The 16,007-nt window shown below is 33.5% G+C and overlaps 1 protein-coding gene across 1 annotated transcript; it reads right to left on the bottom strand.

Annotated features, from left to right (window-relative positions):
* Nucleotides 1–754: 754 nt before the first annotated feature.
* LOC116337692 (membrane transporter D1-like) lies at nucleotides 755–15,598 on the bottom strand. The gene is made up of 6 exons (XM_031762459.1): nucleotides 15,431–15,598; nucleotides 12,701–12,780; nucleotides 8,167–8,375; nucleotides 7,808–7,986; nucleotides 2,261–2,623; nucleotides 755–2,170 (listed from the first exon to the last, which is right to left on the bottom strand). The coding sequence occupies exons 1-6, from the start codon at nucleotides 15,552–15,554 to the stop codon at nucleotides 1,584–1,586; spliced, it is 1,542 nt and encodes a 513-aa protein (XP_031618319.1). The 5' UTR covers nucleotides 15,555–15,598; the 3' UTR covers nucleotides 755–1,583.
* Nucleotides 15,599–16,007: the final 409 nt, after the last annotated feature.

Genomic DNA, 16,007 nt, shown 5'->3' on the forward strand with positions numbered 1-16,007 from the left:
AAACATTGTCGCGCGATAAAAAGGGACTTCATTTTGTTATCAAGGAATACAGACTTGAAATACAGATTCAAGTCTCATTAAAATGCTCAAATTTTCAGTCTAATCCGATTTTTTGGTTAATTTAAACCCAAAATTCATTCAGCTGCGATTTTACCCGATTTCTGGGTTCAAAACAACCGATATTTTTTTCTGTGAGTGGTCTCAATTCATGTGAAAAAAATGAACAATTATTATTGCATAAATAGTTGCTCATTTTCGTTCTCTGGAATTTTGACCAATTATTTTGTGATTCGAACTATAATAAACAGCAGCCAAGGTAAGTCGTATACAACAAATGTAATAATGATTAAAATCATTCCCTCGGAGTGGTATTTTATTCTGTACTCCGATGGAAGTTGTGTTTATTAGTTGATGAATGCGTGTAATTTTGCCTTTATTAGATAAATTAAATGGAATCATATGTCAACATGAATATATTTTATTTAATCCTTTGAACCGGCATTTGGGGCACCGCATTTTGTGTTATGTCCACAATTTAAATGGTGTTTTTCGTTTCTGTTCCTGAAATGTGTGGAAAAATTTGATTTGCATGCATAACTTGTTGGACGTATTTTTTGATGAGTTGTGCATCTGAAATTTTTTTGTCCAGTTTTTATATTCATATAATAATACACTAGTAATTTTAAGCCAAATACACGTTTATTGCGCTATTTTGTGAAAGTAATGAACATTTGAAACGCAAAATATTGTCGAGAGCTGCACTTCAATCAACTTGGATTATTATTAACAGAGATTTGGATAATTATAAAATGCGAACATACATTAAATGATGGCTGAGCACAAATTCCAATTCAAATTTAACGATTGTATAAGTGTACTGTACAATGAACATCGCTTGTGTGCGTATTTATAACATAACACAAGCATATGGAAGCGATAGACAGCATACATATAGGATTGCAATGTGCCGTTAGTATACTTGGCATGCGATGTTCTGCCTGCTTAGTTAAACACTTTGCGGTCGTTTGATCCGAACTTAAGCTCAATAGCATCGATGTACATTCCCAGTCGACTTTTCAATTATCTTATTATATTTAGCAAAAAACGTGGGCTACATAACAATTAAACCTCAAAAACAAATCAACGAACCAAGGAAATTGCGACCAAAGTATGTAATTTTATTGCCCGAAAAATAAAACGTATTTTAACTTAAGCATTAAATTTTCTTACACATTTAAATGTATGCTCAAGCATAATTTCGTTGAAATCAATTCTCATTCACAATTTGGCAAAAATATCTAAAATTAAAATACATGTGGCTAAAATGTATCAGTCTTGGTTGAATTTAAAAAGAAAATATTGTTCACTCGTTCAAATTCTTCGCCTTGCTTGGATACCTTCCTTTTTCGTTACCTTTCGCTTCATATTGCAGCTAAGAGTCCTTAATTATGTTCGCAACTTGACTTTCAGTGTTAAATGTCCTTGGGGGTAATGGTTTTGTGCTCTTATTTCGTTCCATTTTCCACATTTTGTGAAGTTTGCGTTTTGTTCATCATTCATCGCATGAAAAAAACATTTAAAGGTTAGTTTTCGCAATTGCAATTGCTGCTTCTACTGTTATCAAGCAATAGGGACTTTTGATTGGACGCCAAATCAGCGACAAATAATTTTACGAATACTGCCATTAACACACACATGACCGTCATATAGCAAAATAAATATCCAACACCGATCGAATTAATCAATTGCGGCAGCATTCTTGTGACGACATATATCAAAAACCAGCTGGTGGTTGTGAGCATCGAGCGGATGGGGAACTGGCATATTTTCGGTATAACTTTCTCAGCATATTCATTGGCAAGGCGTTGCGGACCAATTGCATAGAGAAAATAGAACAATGTCAAGCACATCAATGGTATAAAGCGATAATCTTCGGTTTTTTCACAATCAAATACACCTTGAAAACAACAATAGAGGCCAAGCACTCCCAAAACACCAGCCATCAAGCTCGTTGACCACATTAGGTTTATTTTAATGATGACGAAAATATGCGGCAACAGAATACTAACACAATACAATATGACACATAGAATCGTCGACATTTCTACCAAATATTTACATGTTATAACATAGTCGGGATGGAAGGTCTCATTTACATGTTGACAACCCACTGTGAAAGAAAGAGAAAGAGACGAAAAATGCTCATCAAAAACGAAAAATTCTAAACTACGATTTGTGAGCTGATGCACATTTTTCTTACCAGACAATCGGAATATTTTCTGAACATAGAACAAAATTGGTATAACACCGATAAGTTGCTCTAATATGTGCAGACCAAATACAGAAATTGCGAGATAAATGCTGAATCCATATGATTTGAAAGCCGATAAATAGCCAATCGGATGCACTGTACTCGTCCATAATGGCAAATCATTCTGCATGTCACAATCGTTGGTCATTTTCAATTTCATCAAAATCTCTTGTGCCCGTTTCAAATTACCGCGTACGGCTAAGTACCGCGGAGATTCTGGCATAAAGAGAAATAATATGAACAGCAGCGTTGATGTGATTGCCGGCAATAAATTGATGATCAGAAAGAAGTATTGAAAACTCTTGAACAAACCTAAAAAAATGACAACAATGAAAGAAGAGAGAGAGATAGAGAGAGAAAAAAAAAACGAGAAAAAAGTGAGAAAAATACATTAAGACATGAAATATGAGAGTAATATCGTTTGGCTCAGGGAAAAAGTGAGCTCAACAGAGAAAAAGTTGTCGAATGGCTGCCCATTTATTTGCCAATGAGGATGTTTTCGATTTTATTAAATACAATTTATAAAGTTACTTCGAAACCAGCAATAACAGCTTCGATAATAATCAATTGTTATTAATGATGCCGAAAGCGAAATTGACAGTGAAGAGCATATAGAGTGTATGGCATCAATACGTTCTAATGACTGAAATCAACAAGTTCGAATCGGTCATGATGGGTTACTTCTTCGTGTTTTTTTTTCGCTCTTCATTTTTCGGGTCGTTGCTCATTGTCCGCAATCCCATCATTATTTCGCCGTTTCAAAAGCAAATTTTTAATATTCCATCATGTCTCATTGCGCCATCATTTTTCTCATTCATTTTTTTTGTTGTTGCTGATGATGTTGTTGATGTGTTTGGTTTGCTTTTATTGACTGCTGAGTGTAGATGTTAATATGTGCAAAAATGCTTTGATCACAGTCAGAAATTAGTCAAGTAAAAAGATGAAGACTAATTAAATTGTGTTTATTGCTATTTTGATATTTCCATCAGACAATCAACAGCTGAAGCGTGACGCTTGAGTCAGTGGAAATATGCTCGTTACGGCTTAATTACTAAAATCAAAGTTGTGGCTTTTTGTCTCGAAATAGACACTGAAGTATGTATGTCTTGGATGACGATGACAAAAGTCTTTGCCGTCATGCTTTTTATGTTGCTACTTTTTTTCCCTTTTATCACTCGCTCGCTCATTCACTTCTCTTTCGATTTATCTAGGCATTCCTTTCGAAGAATTTCATTTGATATCAATTTTACGTACATCATTTTGCGCAGTAAATAGTGTAAAGAATTTTCTTTGAAGTATTTATATTCACCCAATAAAATGTGATTTCCAAACTCGCGTCACACACACAGCAAGGTTACGGTCATTCTTGAATTACTGACTCGCCGCTAGAAATTCTTCGGTATCCGTTTATGTATTTAAAATGAAAATCAAAAAAAAATTTGTTGTTAATTTTTTTGTTGTTCGTTCGAAAAATATTCATATAATTTAATGGCAAAGTAAGAAAAAAGCACGCAAATACAATGAAGCCACCTTGACATTCAAATGCATAGCATAAACAGTCGGTAAATAGACAACGAAGTAGCACATAAAGTGAAGGCTTTCATTTTCGGAATAACATCGATGTGATGCGTGACTGTTTTATTTTGGTTTTTATGGTGCCACTTGCTGTTTTCATTGCTCCATAAGATTAAGGGGTTTGAATGTTTATGAAAATGCTCAGCCTACAATCACGTAAGCGTTTTTTGCCATTGTATACGAATTGATTTGAATGAATAAAAAAATGCACAGTTTTTTTTTGTTGTTGTTGTCGTACTACACAAAATGCAGACATGTGGAGAACAATGCTTGTAAAATTCTCTGTGACACACACACACACACACGCGCAAAAAATCATGAGATGATAAAAATTCATGTTGACAGCAAGCGCAGCAGTCTTTGTGTAAACGAAAATTGGTTCGATTTTACTTGTTGATCGTTGCTGAATATTTTGACCCGAATTACTTATGAATGCGATTATAGTAGTGACATCCATCATTTTGCCACATTCACCAACATAATCACCACTTTTTATATGGCGAAAAAATTTACCATATTGCCACACTCACGGCAACTCTCTGTTTTCACATTCACCGATTGCAATCGAGCGCTTGCGTGTGTGTGTGTGTGTGTTTATCTTCGTTTGCAACATTGAAAGTGATGAGAAGATTGGGTACAGTTTTGAGATTCTCAAATGCTCCATAAATTTCCATTTCATTCTCTATTGCAACTTAAGGTTAGTGCGCCATTTAGAATTCGGCTAAAGATAACCGTGCAGTCATAATGGATCGACTGGATTGGATACGATGTGGCTGTACAGCCAACATATGTGGTAAAATATTGTGTGAAAAAGTGGTTTGGATAATGCTTTTATATCCTTTTTGTGACATTATGCAGACTAGATTTTGCTGCTAAAAACGTCAAGCGTAAATAACGGTGTTCGCACATTTTCACTTTGCGTCATTGCTGGGTTGTAAGTTTTTACCTTCTCTCTCTCTCTCTGTGCTTCCAATGCATTCAAAACATTACTATCACTACCCGAGCATTTTTCGTTTCTACTTATTTATTCAGTTTTAGTTCGGAGTGTTTGCAATAAATGAATAATGTCGTTTCGTCTATCGTTTTATTCGTTTTTATTCTTCTCCTTCGTTTAGTCGCTGCTTTGTGTGTTGTTGATTCATCGAATTGTCGACGCAACAAACGCTCAATAATTCGATCAAATGCCATCAAGTTACGTTCATTTCGAATTTCATCCATTTCAGATTACATAATGCGTCAAAGCAAATACAAAACTGCTACAATGACAATAATAAAAAAGCGTGGACAAAGTGTTGAAAATACATTCCTTGCAAATAACTTGAAAGAGTTTTTCGTCTAAAACTTTTGATGTTAAATAAATATTTCGTAACAATTTTCGCTATAACTGTAGTTTTTACTTAAAATCGCTTGCACTGTGAATAGCATAAAGTTATCAAGATAAAGATGATAGAGAAAAGTGACACGAAGAAGAAGTCGTTTTGGAGCGGGAGAGAGAGAGAGAGAGCAAGAGATTTTTGGCATTTGGCTTTTTCATTGTTGTTGATGTTTATATAATTTTCTTTTTATTATATAGCAATACCCTGTTCTTCACACTCTTGAGACTTACTAACTAAGTCTGATATCGAGAGTTCAAGAGTAAAGCAGAAAATATAGAATGTGCTAAAAAATATTCATTTTCTGTTCGTCTTCTGTTTTCTTCGTTATTTTTTTTTTTTTTTTGGCTCGTTTAGAGCTTATCAGCACATTTTACACACATTTTTGCACCGTGTCGACGGATCGAAAAAGTCGTTCAGGGTTTCAAGTTGAAAACATCGAAAATTTATTTATGGGAGAGTTCAAGATCAATGATTGAGCTACTGCGTAATTCAACGATGGGTATCTTTGTGCGACGACATACTTTAAATGTTGTCTTTGCTCAATTGGGCTTTAATCCATATAAAATATGTGCGGCACATATTACGACGGTTGAACGATATGCATTTTCCGTGTGAGCTTACCGAGTAGAAATAATTTATGCCATAGAACTATGCACACCTTTCTCAACCAATCACTATCGAGTATCGACTTTTACTTTGTGTAAAGTTTTCATCATATTGTTACGATTAAACGATTCACATGATATGGGATAACAATGCCAAAAGTATTTACATTTTTTAAAATTCAGTCTTCTTATATTGCCTCATCGAAACCATAAGATATGCAAACACTTTGTGAAAAGAAAATTCTTTCAGCAATTACGACAATGAACGTCTTGAATAGCATAACGTTAAACAAAGCTCCTGTTAAACCATTTTACACAGTGACACGCTTTGCACGAACACTTTCGCTGTACAAGTGTGCGTGCGCCTGTGTTTATAGTTATTGCAATAGATTTCTGTCAATCTGTACATAAATTTTTCGACAACGATGTTAAGGGAATTTTTTTTTTTTATAAAATAGAGAGAGAGAGAATAGGAAATAAAACGGCGAATGAATAAGAGAGCGTTTGCTGGGCAAATGGTATGGGAAACACAACGAAACACACTCCATTGAGTTAAATGAGCATTTTCAATTTTATTGCCTGAGAAGATTTATAAAACATTCGCTTATCCGTGTTTTCACTTTTGCTATAAGCGCGCCTCATCGAAGCTGCAGCATAACAGCAACAACAGTAATAATAATAATAATTCAACAAGGAGCACCGACACGAAATTTTCGTTCCACTTGACTTTTCACCTTAGGGCTTTATCATGAGAGCGTTCGTCATTTATGTGTGAGTTGTGCGTATTTTTCTTCTCTATTCAATTCATTGTGAACGTTTGTCAGGATTAAGCCCGAAAATATTAAAGAAAAAAGAAATATATATATATATATTGTATATACATCTCACCATAAATTTAGATATTATTTGTAAAGCCCACATCGATGTGTAAACATAACGAGGCATCGAAGCAACACACACCAAATTCGTTTAACAAATTATATATTCTCAGGTACACACGCACATTGATGTTGCTAGAACAGTTGTTTGACGCTTCTGGGTAGATATACACACTTTTGGTTAAAGCAGCACAAACCTATTTTGAATGCGGTATCATAGCGTCAAAATTTCTATATGGCCAATGATTGTATTTGTTGTCAATGGAAAATTGGAGCATCGTCAAAATCTCTTCGGTAATTCAGAGAAAACCAACGTCTCATAGAAGATGAATTGCTTTCGATTCTGTCGGCTTTAAGATTCATGCATAATTTAAATCATTAATGAGATCAGTAAATTGCCACGTCTTGATATAACGCGTCGATTGAATGAGACAGAAAACGGAAAGAGAGTGAGAATAATATTTTACTCTTGATTTTTTCCACAGCGATTTGATACCACAGCGCGTTCAAAAAATATAGCAGAACGAGAGAACGAAGCCGAATGGGAACAATAATAAGTGCTACGCATAAATAGATTTCAACAAGTTCCCGAGACGTTTGAATTTAAAAGCGGGAAGAAAACTGATTTAAAATTATTTTCATTCAACGGCTATTTCCGTTGCGAAGTTTGAGATGCGTTTTTCTTCAATATTTCGTTGTGATTCTTCATTGATTTTGCGGTTACGGTTTTGAAGCCGAAATGAAATGTGTTTGATTTTAGTTGAATATTTATGTTGCAACGGCACAAGCTTTTAATCGTAAATGATAAAAACCAACATAAAACATCCTGAATAATTAATGAGCGATTAACTGGATGGTTTCACTTAAAAATGACATAAAATTGGCAAGCAAAGAAGTACATACAGTGTAAAATTAGCGCATTCAATTCGCTAATAGCATCGTTTTATTCACATTCATGGTCACATTTGCAATGTCAATGTTTGAGCACACTAGAGATGGATGAGATTGTGAGTAGTACCTACTACTTTTGATATATGTTTATATAAATCCAGTAATACTTACTGTATAGGATGTATTGTGACAAGATTCCGAGCACAAAATGCAATTGCATAATTGAATAACACAAAGGTTTTTGATGGGCGTGAACGATATCATTTATGTAGATCGGAATTAGGATCGAATGAATTCCAATAGAAAGTCCACCAATGCTGCGACCCACCACTGTGCCCACATAATTTTCGCTGTAAATGTACAAAACCAAAGAAAATAATAAACGAAAGAAATGGCACACGAAACACCGATATCAATATAATAAAAAAACATCAACCACGTGTTTCCATCTAGGTTTCCATTGAATTATTTATTCAGTTCGGTGCGAGGTAATCAAATAGAAAATTTGCATAATAACATTTTATACGTACCGATTAAACATGACGAGAATCCATGCAACGACCATCAAAAAGTTTCCCATTAAAATGAAACATTTCGATCCAAACAAATGCCAAGTTTGATTAACAATTAACGGTCCGCATGCGGCTGCTAAAGCAATCACTGTATAAATGTTCAATTTCTCTGATTCGGAAAATCTACACTCCTCTCTGAAATCACTCTGACAATCCCTGGCGCCCTTCTATTTGGAAAATATGGAACGTTTTCGGAAAAAATTACATAAAAATTGATTGTAAGTTTGATTTTCTTTTTTGTTAACATAGTTCGGAGATATTTGTTTCTTTTGGTCCTTAGTTAACTATTTTATTTCGTCAAAATTTGTATTACACATAATTTGATAGATGTAACGCAACTCTCTTTAAATATTGGTCTTTCGTGCCGATTCACGCTAATAATGTGGTTAATTTCTTGCGAATTTACCAACCGGCTAAGCCTATGAAGAGACAAAATGCGAATTCCCCTCATCTGTGCCATCTTGTATTCCATAGTTGAACTCAATTTAGTTACAATGAATTGAATCGAAAAAGAGAAAAAAAACAACAACAGTAACATGGCTACATAGATCTGTTGACCAGTGAGATACGTATAGCAATGGAATGAAAGAATGAAGAAAGCGTATATGTGTATGTATGCATCAGCACGCATAGATGTACAGCTCTGTGTGGCCGTGCTATTGTTGTTGTTTTTTCACTTTTTCATTTCAATGCTACAGAATTAAATTCAGTTTTTGCATCTAATTCACACTAAAATCAGATGGCGCTCATTAGCGAGATTCGCAAAAAAAAGTCTCCAATCTCATACAAATATACACCGGCTGGAATTTACTAATATTTCGATTTCGCCATTTATTCTCGAGGAACCTAAGAAACAGTAACAATAACATGGTTACGATCAACCACAGCAATGAAATCCCTACTACCGTGCTAGATGGTGTCGACACGAGTGGACGGATTTTTAAATTTTTTTAAATGACGCCATGATACTATACTTGTCCATTACAACGTACATGTAACAGAAGAAACACACAGTCCATGTCCTCGCTAGTGGACATAAACTAGATCAAGTATAGAACTTTACATAGGATCATATACGATGAATATGGATTACACAGTCTGTTTCAAAATACCGTCACAAATGTCGACACCATTTGACATCAAAATTTTGACAGTAAAAATATGTGTTATTGTTGTTGTCGTTTCATTGCTGTGCGATCAACTGACAAATAGTAGAATTGAGAAAAAAAAAACAACAAGCCGGTGACTAATTGTTTTTTTCTCGTTCTTTTACCAATATTCTGATATCATGAATCACCCCTTTGGTAACTCAATCGATACCGAAGATTTTTAATGAGCAAATCATTGCTCAAACCAAGACTCAAACTGTAAAATATCTTATCTCGTCTAGGCAACTACAAAAAAAAACGTATCATTACGTCGAATATTCTCGATAAGATTTGTAACATAAAATATCATTAAATTCGTTGCTCATTACAGCACAAAAAACAGCTTGTGTTGCTTGAATGACATTTCGTTCGAATGCATTTTCAATCAGTTCAAGTAGTTTGATAAATGCATCCAAGAATCACACAAAAAACACACCAACAATTTCTATTCAAACTAACTGGTTCAATGGCTATAGTATGCGTTTTACGATTTACTATCAATAGCTTGTCGTGCGATATTGAAACGAAATCAGAAAAAATGTAATAAAAAGAACCAAATCGTCGGATGGATTTTTTTTGTCGTCGTCCAACTCTATGGTTATTTTCTATCGATTTTTCTTACGTTCTTCGATTTTTTTTTTGTTGTTCTCAACCGAATAAAGGAGAGGAAATCCTCTCGAAGAAACGACATCGATCAACATCCGGTGAAATTAAATGAGATATAGAAATGACCGCATTCACGTTGTTCATTTGGGTATCAAGTAAACACTTGTTTTTTGAGATTTTTATTTATTTTACAAACATTAGAATAGACATGTTTTGAGCTAGAGTTGGAGTTCTATGATATTTTCATTCGCAGGCTAAGAGAATGCAAACAAACTGAAGTCGGAGTGGCAAACTTTAGAATATTGTTTTTACTCTCAAATTATATTGCACTTTAGCTAATACTCTTTAAAAAACTTAAGCTCGACAGCGCTGAATAATTTGTATGCAATTATTTTCTGTGCTTTTGCTTCGTTTTATAATGTTTCTTCAAATTGGTTTTGCGTGTCCGTTTTATTCTGATTTAAATTTCATAAAATAAAGTTAATTTCTGCAGAAATCACACTGCAATTATGTTCCATAAGTTTTTTCACTAGTTGGCGGAAGAAAAAACATCACACACCCTGACGCTATCAATAAATTGGCCTTAGTGGCATTAGTTTTGTCTGACTGAGCTTTTCGAATTTTGGCTTTTTTTCAGTTCGTTCGTGTGATTTTTTGCCCAAAAGTAAGTTTATGCTTTGTATTTTATACAAATCAATTCGTAGAAATTAATTAATAAACTCTGTACAGCGACGAAGAAAAAACAGAATCTATTTGTCTGCATTCAATAAATCAAGTAAACAAAAAATATTTTTCAAGTATTCGATAGAAAAAGTTTTTATATTTTCAAATCTCCAGCCAGCCATCGTATGCAAGGTCATTGATATAGCACAAATATAATATTGCCGACATGTAAATGGTAGATTTTCCATCTAGTTCAGCGAATTCAATTCGAGATTTTATTCAATTTATTATTTCATCACATAAAATCAACAGTCAAACATCGTTCGTCCCCAAATACATGATTTCTTCGAAATTGTCGTCGGCCAACAGACTAATGCCATTATACATGTACATTGTACATGTTTGACAAAAGGTAATATGAAATGCAATCAAGAAAATGAATTAGAATATTTGTGTATCGGCCAAATGCACGCAAAAATAAAATAAAAATCAAATGTGTCACGATTACATCGAACCTAGGGGCATACAAATGTTAGACATAGATACTTTTGGGAATGGTAGTGGATTTTCATATTTCATACATATTTTACATATGTAAAATGTATGGTGCATATGAAAAATCATATTTTGCCAGATGTTTGAACTGATTGATAAATATGTTATGCGGAGTAATTTTCTCGATGGCGGGACTGTGCGGAGTTCGGCGGAGATAGTATGCAAACGCTGTGTGTAAGAGTGCAACAGCATTCTTTGCTGTTCATAAATTTATTTTCATAGTAGCCGTGCACAGCTGGACACACAGCTGATACGATACACATACAAATGCTGTTGTGCTCGTACATACAGCGATTGTATGACATCTCCGCCGAACTCCACACAGTCCCGCCATCGACAAAATTACTCATCAAATGAATTATATGGTAGATGGTAAATAATGTTGTCCAATGTACAATTGACCACTTAATACTTGGAATTTGAAAACTTTATTGATCGAAATGAAATCACTTTATTTGATTTTTTAATACTTTCTAAATTCAGTTTCAAAAATAATGTTTAATGAAATGTGCCACACGCTTCTTTCGTAGTTAAAATAAACGAATGAGAATTTGGTATAATTCATGTATTTTGCTAACATTCTGCATATAAATTACCATTAACGCATAGTAAAATGCCCCTAGCATCGAACTATATAATTCTTTTCGCTTCTTTATACAGTTGGAACATCGTCAGTTTAACCAGAATTGAGCACAAAAAGCATTCGATCGAAAGGACAAGAGAAAAAAGAGAATCAGAATGCTAGCAGTAACATCGCTGAAATCGAATAAATGGTGGCTTTCTCGTTAATTCCATTTAGTAGATTAAGCATCTATTTTGGCTGCAATTCGGAAAAAAAATCGACGGAAAAATTGTGCAAAAGTGAAAGTCTCGAATGTTTTCTAAATAGACATTGCGCATTCCAGGTATTGATGACGAAGATAATGTTGAAGTGTGAAAGGTAAAGCGTTCAGAGAATTTTAGCGTTCATTGTTACAGGCAATGAAAACCACATCCATTGAAAGCATGAGAACAACACAAACAAAAAATGTACCACATCATTTTAGTAAATTATTCATACCATTTTGATAAATTGTATCGAATCATTTGTTTTTGTTGGTTTTTTATCTATTTCGACAGTAAATGCAAAACATACAAATGTCCAAATGTCTTATTGAATCTCGATGAATTTTGGTAAAGGAGGGTATAAAAAGATTGGACAAATCTCTTTATATCCTTCTGAATAAGCAATTCTTATTAAGTATTATAGTCTCTCTCATATTTTATTCATTTTATATTCCGTTCATGTATTCGATGCTCAGTGCATCAACGAATCATACATTCTCATAGTTAAAGTAAATAAAATGCTTGAGAGAGGTTCACTTATGTTATCATCACAAAATGAATATCCCGAATTTTGGAAGTAGTGCATCGAAAAGACATTTCTGTGTATTGCACGACATCAAAATAACAAAATGTTAATAATAATAAAGAAAATAAATCCAATTTGTAATTCGGAGAAAAAAAAATGATGAGCTTACCATATGATAGAGATGATCATCATCCATTACCGAACTGGTCCAACCAACAAACAAACCGTTCCCAAACAAACTGAGAGATGCTGAAAAAATCAAAATTTTAAATAATGTGCTCAGGGCGCTCACTGCCATTCCATTTGAATTGCGCTTCATTCAAAATAGAATAATCAGAACTGCGTGTTTGAAGACCGTAAGAGAGAAAGGAGAGGACACCAAACAGTGAACTAATTATGAAACTTATAATGAATTATCGCTGAACTGTTAGTCAACTGTTGCCGAGCAACATTAGAAACAAATGACAACAAATGAAGAAGAATATGAATGTAAATGGCGGATGAAAAAAAATGTCATTGTCAATTGTTGCATATTTTATCAAAATACACATGTCCAATACACGTGGACAATTGTAAATTGAAACATTTTAACTATAGCATTTCGCATGACCGATTTGTTTTTTTTTTTTTTTGTTTAACGAATACGTAGGAAAAATCTATGTGGTCAGCACGCAGGAGATGCACGCCGTCAATAAAAATATATTGTGAGGTCACATATCTCACACAAAAACGCCATCTCTGTAAAACAGGTTAACTACAATGTAAAAGTATAGTAAGAATAAAAGATCGGAAGGAGGCGAAAAAGAAGGGGAAACAGATATACGTTTGAATTACATCGTAGTAAGCGTGTTTTACATAGATGGTGTCATAAGTGTCTGTCCAAATTGTGCTTGCCCTTGGCTAGTCAGCAGCACAAAATGACATAATTACTTTGTAACTCGATAATAATTTTTTACATAATATTTTATTTTGAAATCGTACAAGCATTGAGTTGACCAAAATCAGCTGAAATTGAATGACAATTTTTTACATGGACTAGCTTCTGACCAGCGCTCTAAGAGATAAAATTATTCCCTCGTTTGAGAATGAACTTCAAATGAACACTCCGACGAAAGTGCACTTTTTTTCAGAATGAAGACCATTTTTTGCTCGCCACTTATTTGGCTTCACGGAATTGTTAATTCCAAAATTTGGTACCAAAATGAGCAAATAATGTGATTGCTGCTTTTGTATTCTAATATCATTTATATTTCTATAGTGTAAACATCATAAAATGGTTTTTCTGTGGCCTTTGATTACATTATTTGCTTGTCAGTCCTTTGTGTATCTAAATATGAATAGAAAAAATCCAAAAAAACCTAACAAAGAATTTCTCCTATTTCCAAAAAAAAGGTCTTCACTTTTTGAATAGAAAACCCTAGCAAATTCGAATAATTTCCGCGAAAGATTTTTCTCATCCAAATCACTGGGTAAACGCCTCCGCACACTACTGAACATAAATAATAATAATAAGAAGAAACGTTCTCAATATAACTTCCAATCGCAATCAACTTGATTAAAAATAACAAGAATTCATTTGATGATGTTTGTCATGAATTCCAAATGATTCGTTGGATCCAATCCAAATGAAGGTGAAAGTAACAACAATTCTCAGTAAAATATTATGGAATTCACAGCCATGGTACAATTTCTCAGAAAAATCTTTCTCACAGGTGGATATTGTATCGAGACACTCACTCAACAACAAGTAACAAAACTACCACTTTTCTAGGGCGTCGGACTAACTTCATTTTTATGTTTCGCCGAATGTTGTCCTTTTCACTATATTTTGAATAGAACAATTTCAAAATGTGTTTTCATCACATTTTCGAGATATTCGTTGCATCGTCTCTCTTGCAAATATTGATATTTTCATTGGAATGTTCTTGGAAACACATTTGTAGAATCAAATATTGGATTTCATCGACGATTTAACGTCAGCCATTGATTTGCAAAGCTATTTAGAAATTCAATGTAAACGTCCAGTTAATAATTAGCAGAAATTGTTATTTGCATATTTGTTCATTTCACTTTATGTATAGGATATATTTCTGTTGTTCTTTCACTGAATTTCGATAAATTATTCAAAACTATTGTCATTCAGTTCAAGCGGAAACTGAATGCTCTTCCATATTCCATTTATTAATTATATATATAAGCGTCATAAAATGCAAATCTCATTGTTGAAATTTATTGAGACATATCATTTTGACAGAGATTTCAAGTGTTAACGCAATTAATCCTCTTTCATTATATGTCATTGTTGTTTTACTAATTTACTTTCGGTATAGTTTCAACTGGTGAAATAAATTATAGCAAAAATCATAAAAATGAATGGTAATGAGACATGAAAAGTGGCAGAGATATCAACCGCTATTATATTACATACTGGCAAACGTAGACTTTATCAAATGAATAATGAATGTGAAACAGTGCGGATGATTCAGGCAAAACAGGTCAAAAGGATAAAAGTGAACGAGAGATGCGAGAAAAAAAAATGAAAATAAAGGTGGGAGAAGAGATGACATAAAACAACGATGATGAGAATTAACAATAGTTGTTCCGATTTTGTGACGTTTGACTAATGTACTCTTTAGTGAAGGATCTTTGCATACACATACAACAACCGACATGATGATAAATCAGGTAAAGTTATATTATAAAAGAAGTGTTGAAACTATTCCAACTATTTCACGGAGAGCACTTGCTTATTTACTTATCATGCCATTCAATCGACATTGTTCTCTCTCTCTCTCTCTCAAAACAATCCAAGTTCAATAAGTACCGAAATTAATTACGTTTGAAAAACACTAAACACTATGGGTGAATCTATTCAGAAATAAATAAAGAGAACACTTACCGTTGATTACACAAATAAGTGTCACCATTGTAAATAATTTTTTATTTGGTTTCATTTCGTTGCTTTCATTCGATCCACTTTGGTTTTCGTAATTGATCAAAATCATCACTTTATTGCTTTCCATTGCTGTTTCTATTTTTGATCTATGTTCCTTTATATGTTATTCGGTTTTGTTTATTTATTTATTTTTCTCTTTCATTCATTAAATAAAACTTGGGAAGATTTTAAAGGCAAAATGAAAATTTTCCAAATTTACAGTAATCAAACGACGAAATAAAAGCCATTCATGAAGTGATCATTATATTTTCATTATTTTTTAAATGAAATTACAATCATGATTAATTTCTATTTATTTTTTTATGAATGTAATTCATATAAACTGAAATTGTTGACTAACATCCAAATATGTGGATTAAACAACACTTACTGACTCACAATTCCCATTTCATTTGAAGCGCATATGCTTGGTTTAAGTTTCTTTCTTTTTTTCTTTCGTCTGCTTAAAATTTTTGTTTATTCCATGTCGCTGTCTAATCTTACGGCCAGTTTTTAGCGGATATGATGACCGAGTTGGTTG

Source organism: Contarinia nasturtii, unplaced genomic scaffold (assembly GCF_009176525.2).
Source record: "Contarinia nasturtii isolate CC-2019 unplaced genomic scaffold, AAFC_CNas_1.1 Cnas_scaffold_285, whole genome shotgun sequence".
Taxonomy (NCBI): domain Eukaryota; kingdom Metazoa; phylum Arthropoda; class Insecta; order Diptera; family Cecidomyiidae; genus Contarinia; species Contarinia nasturtii.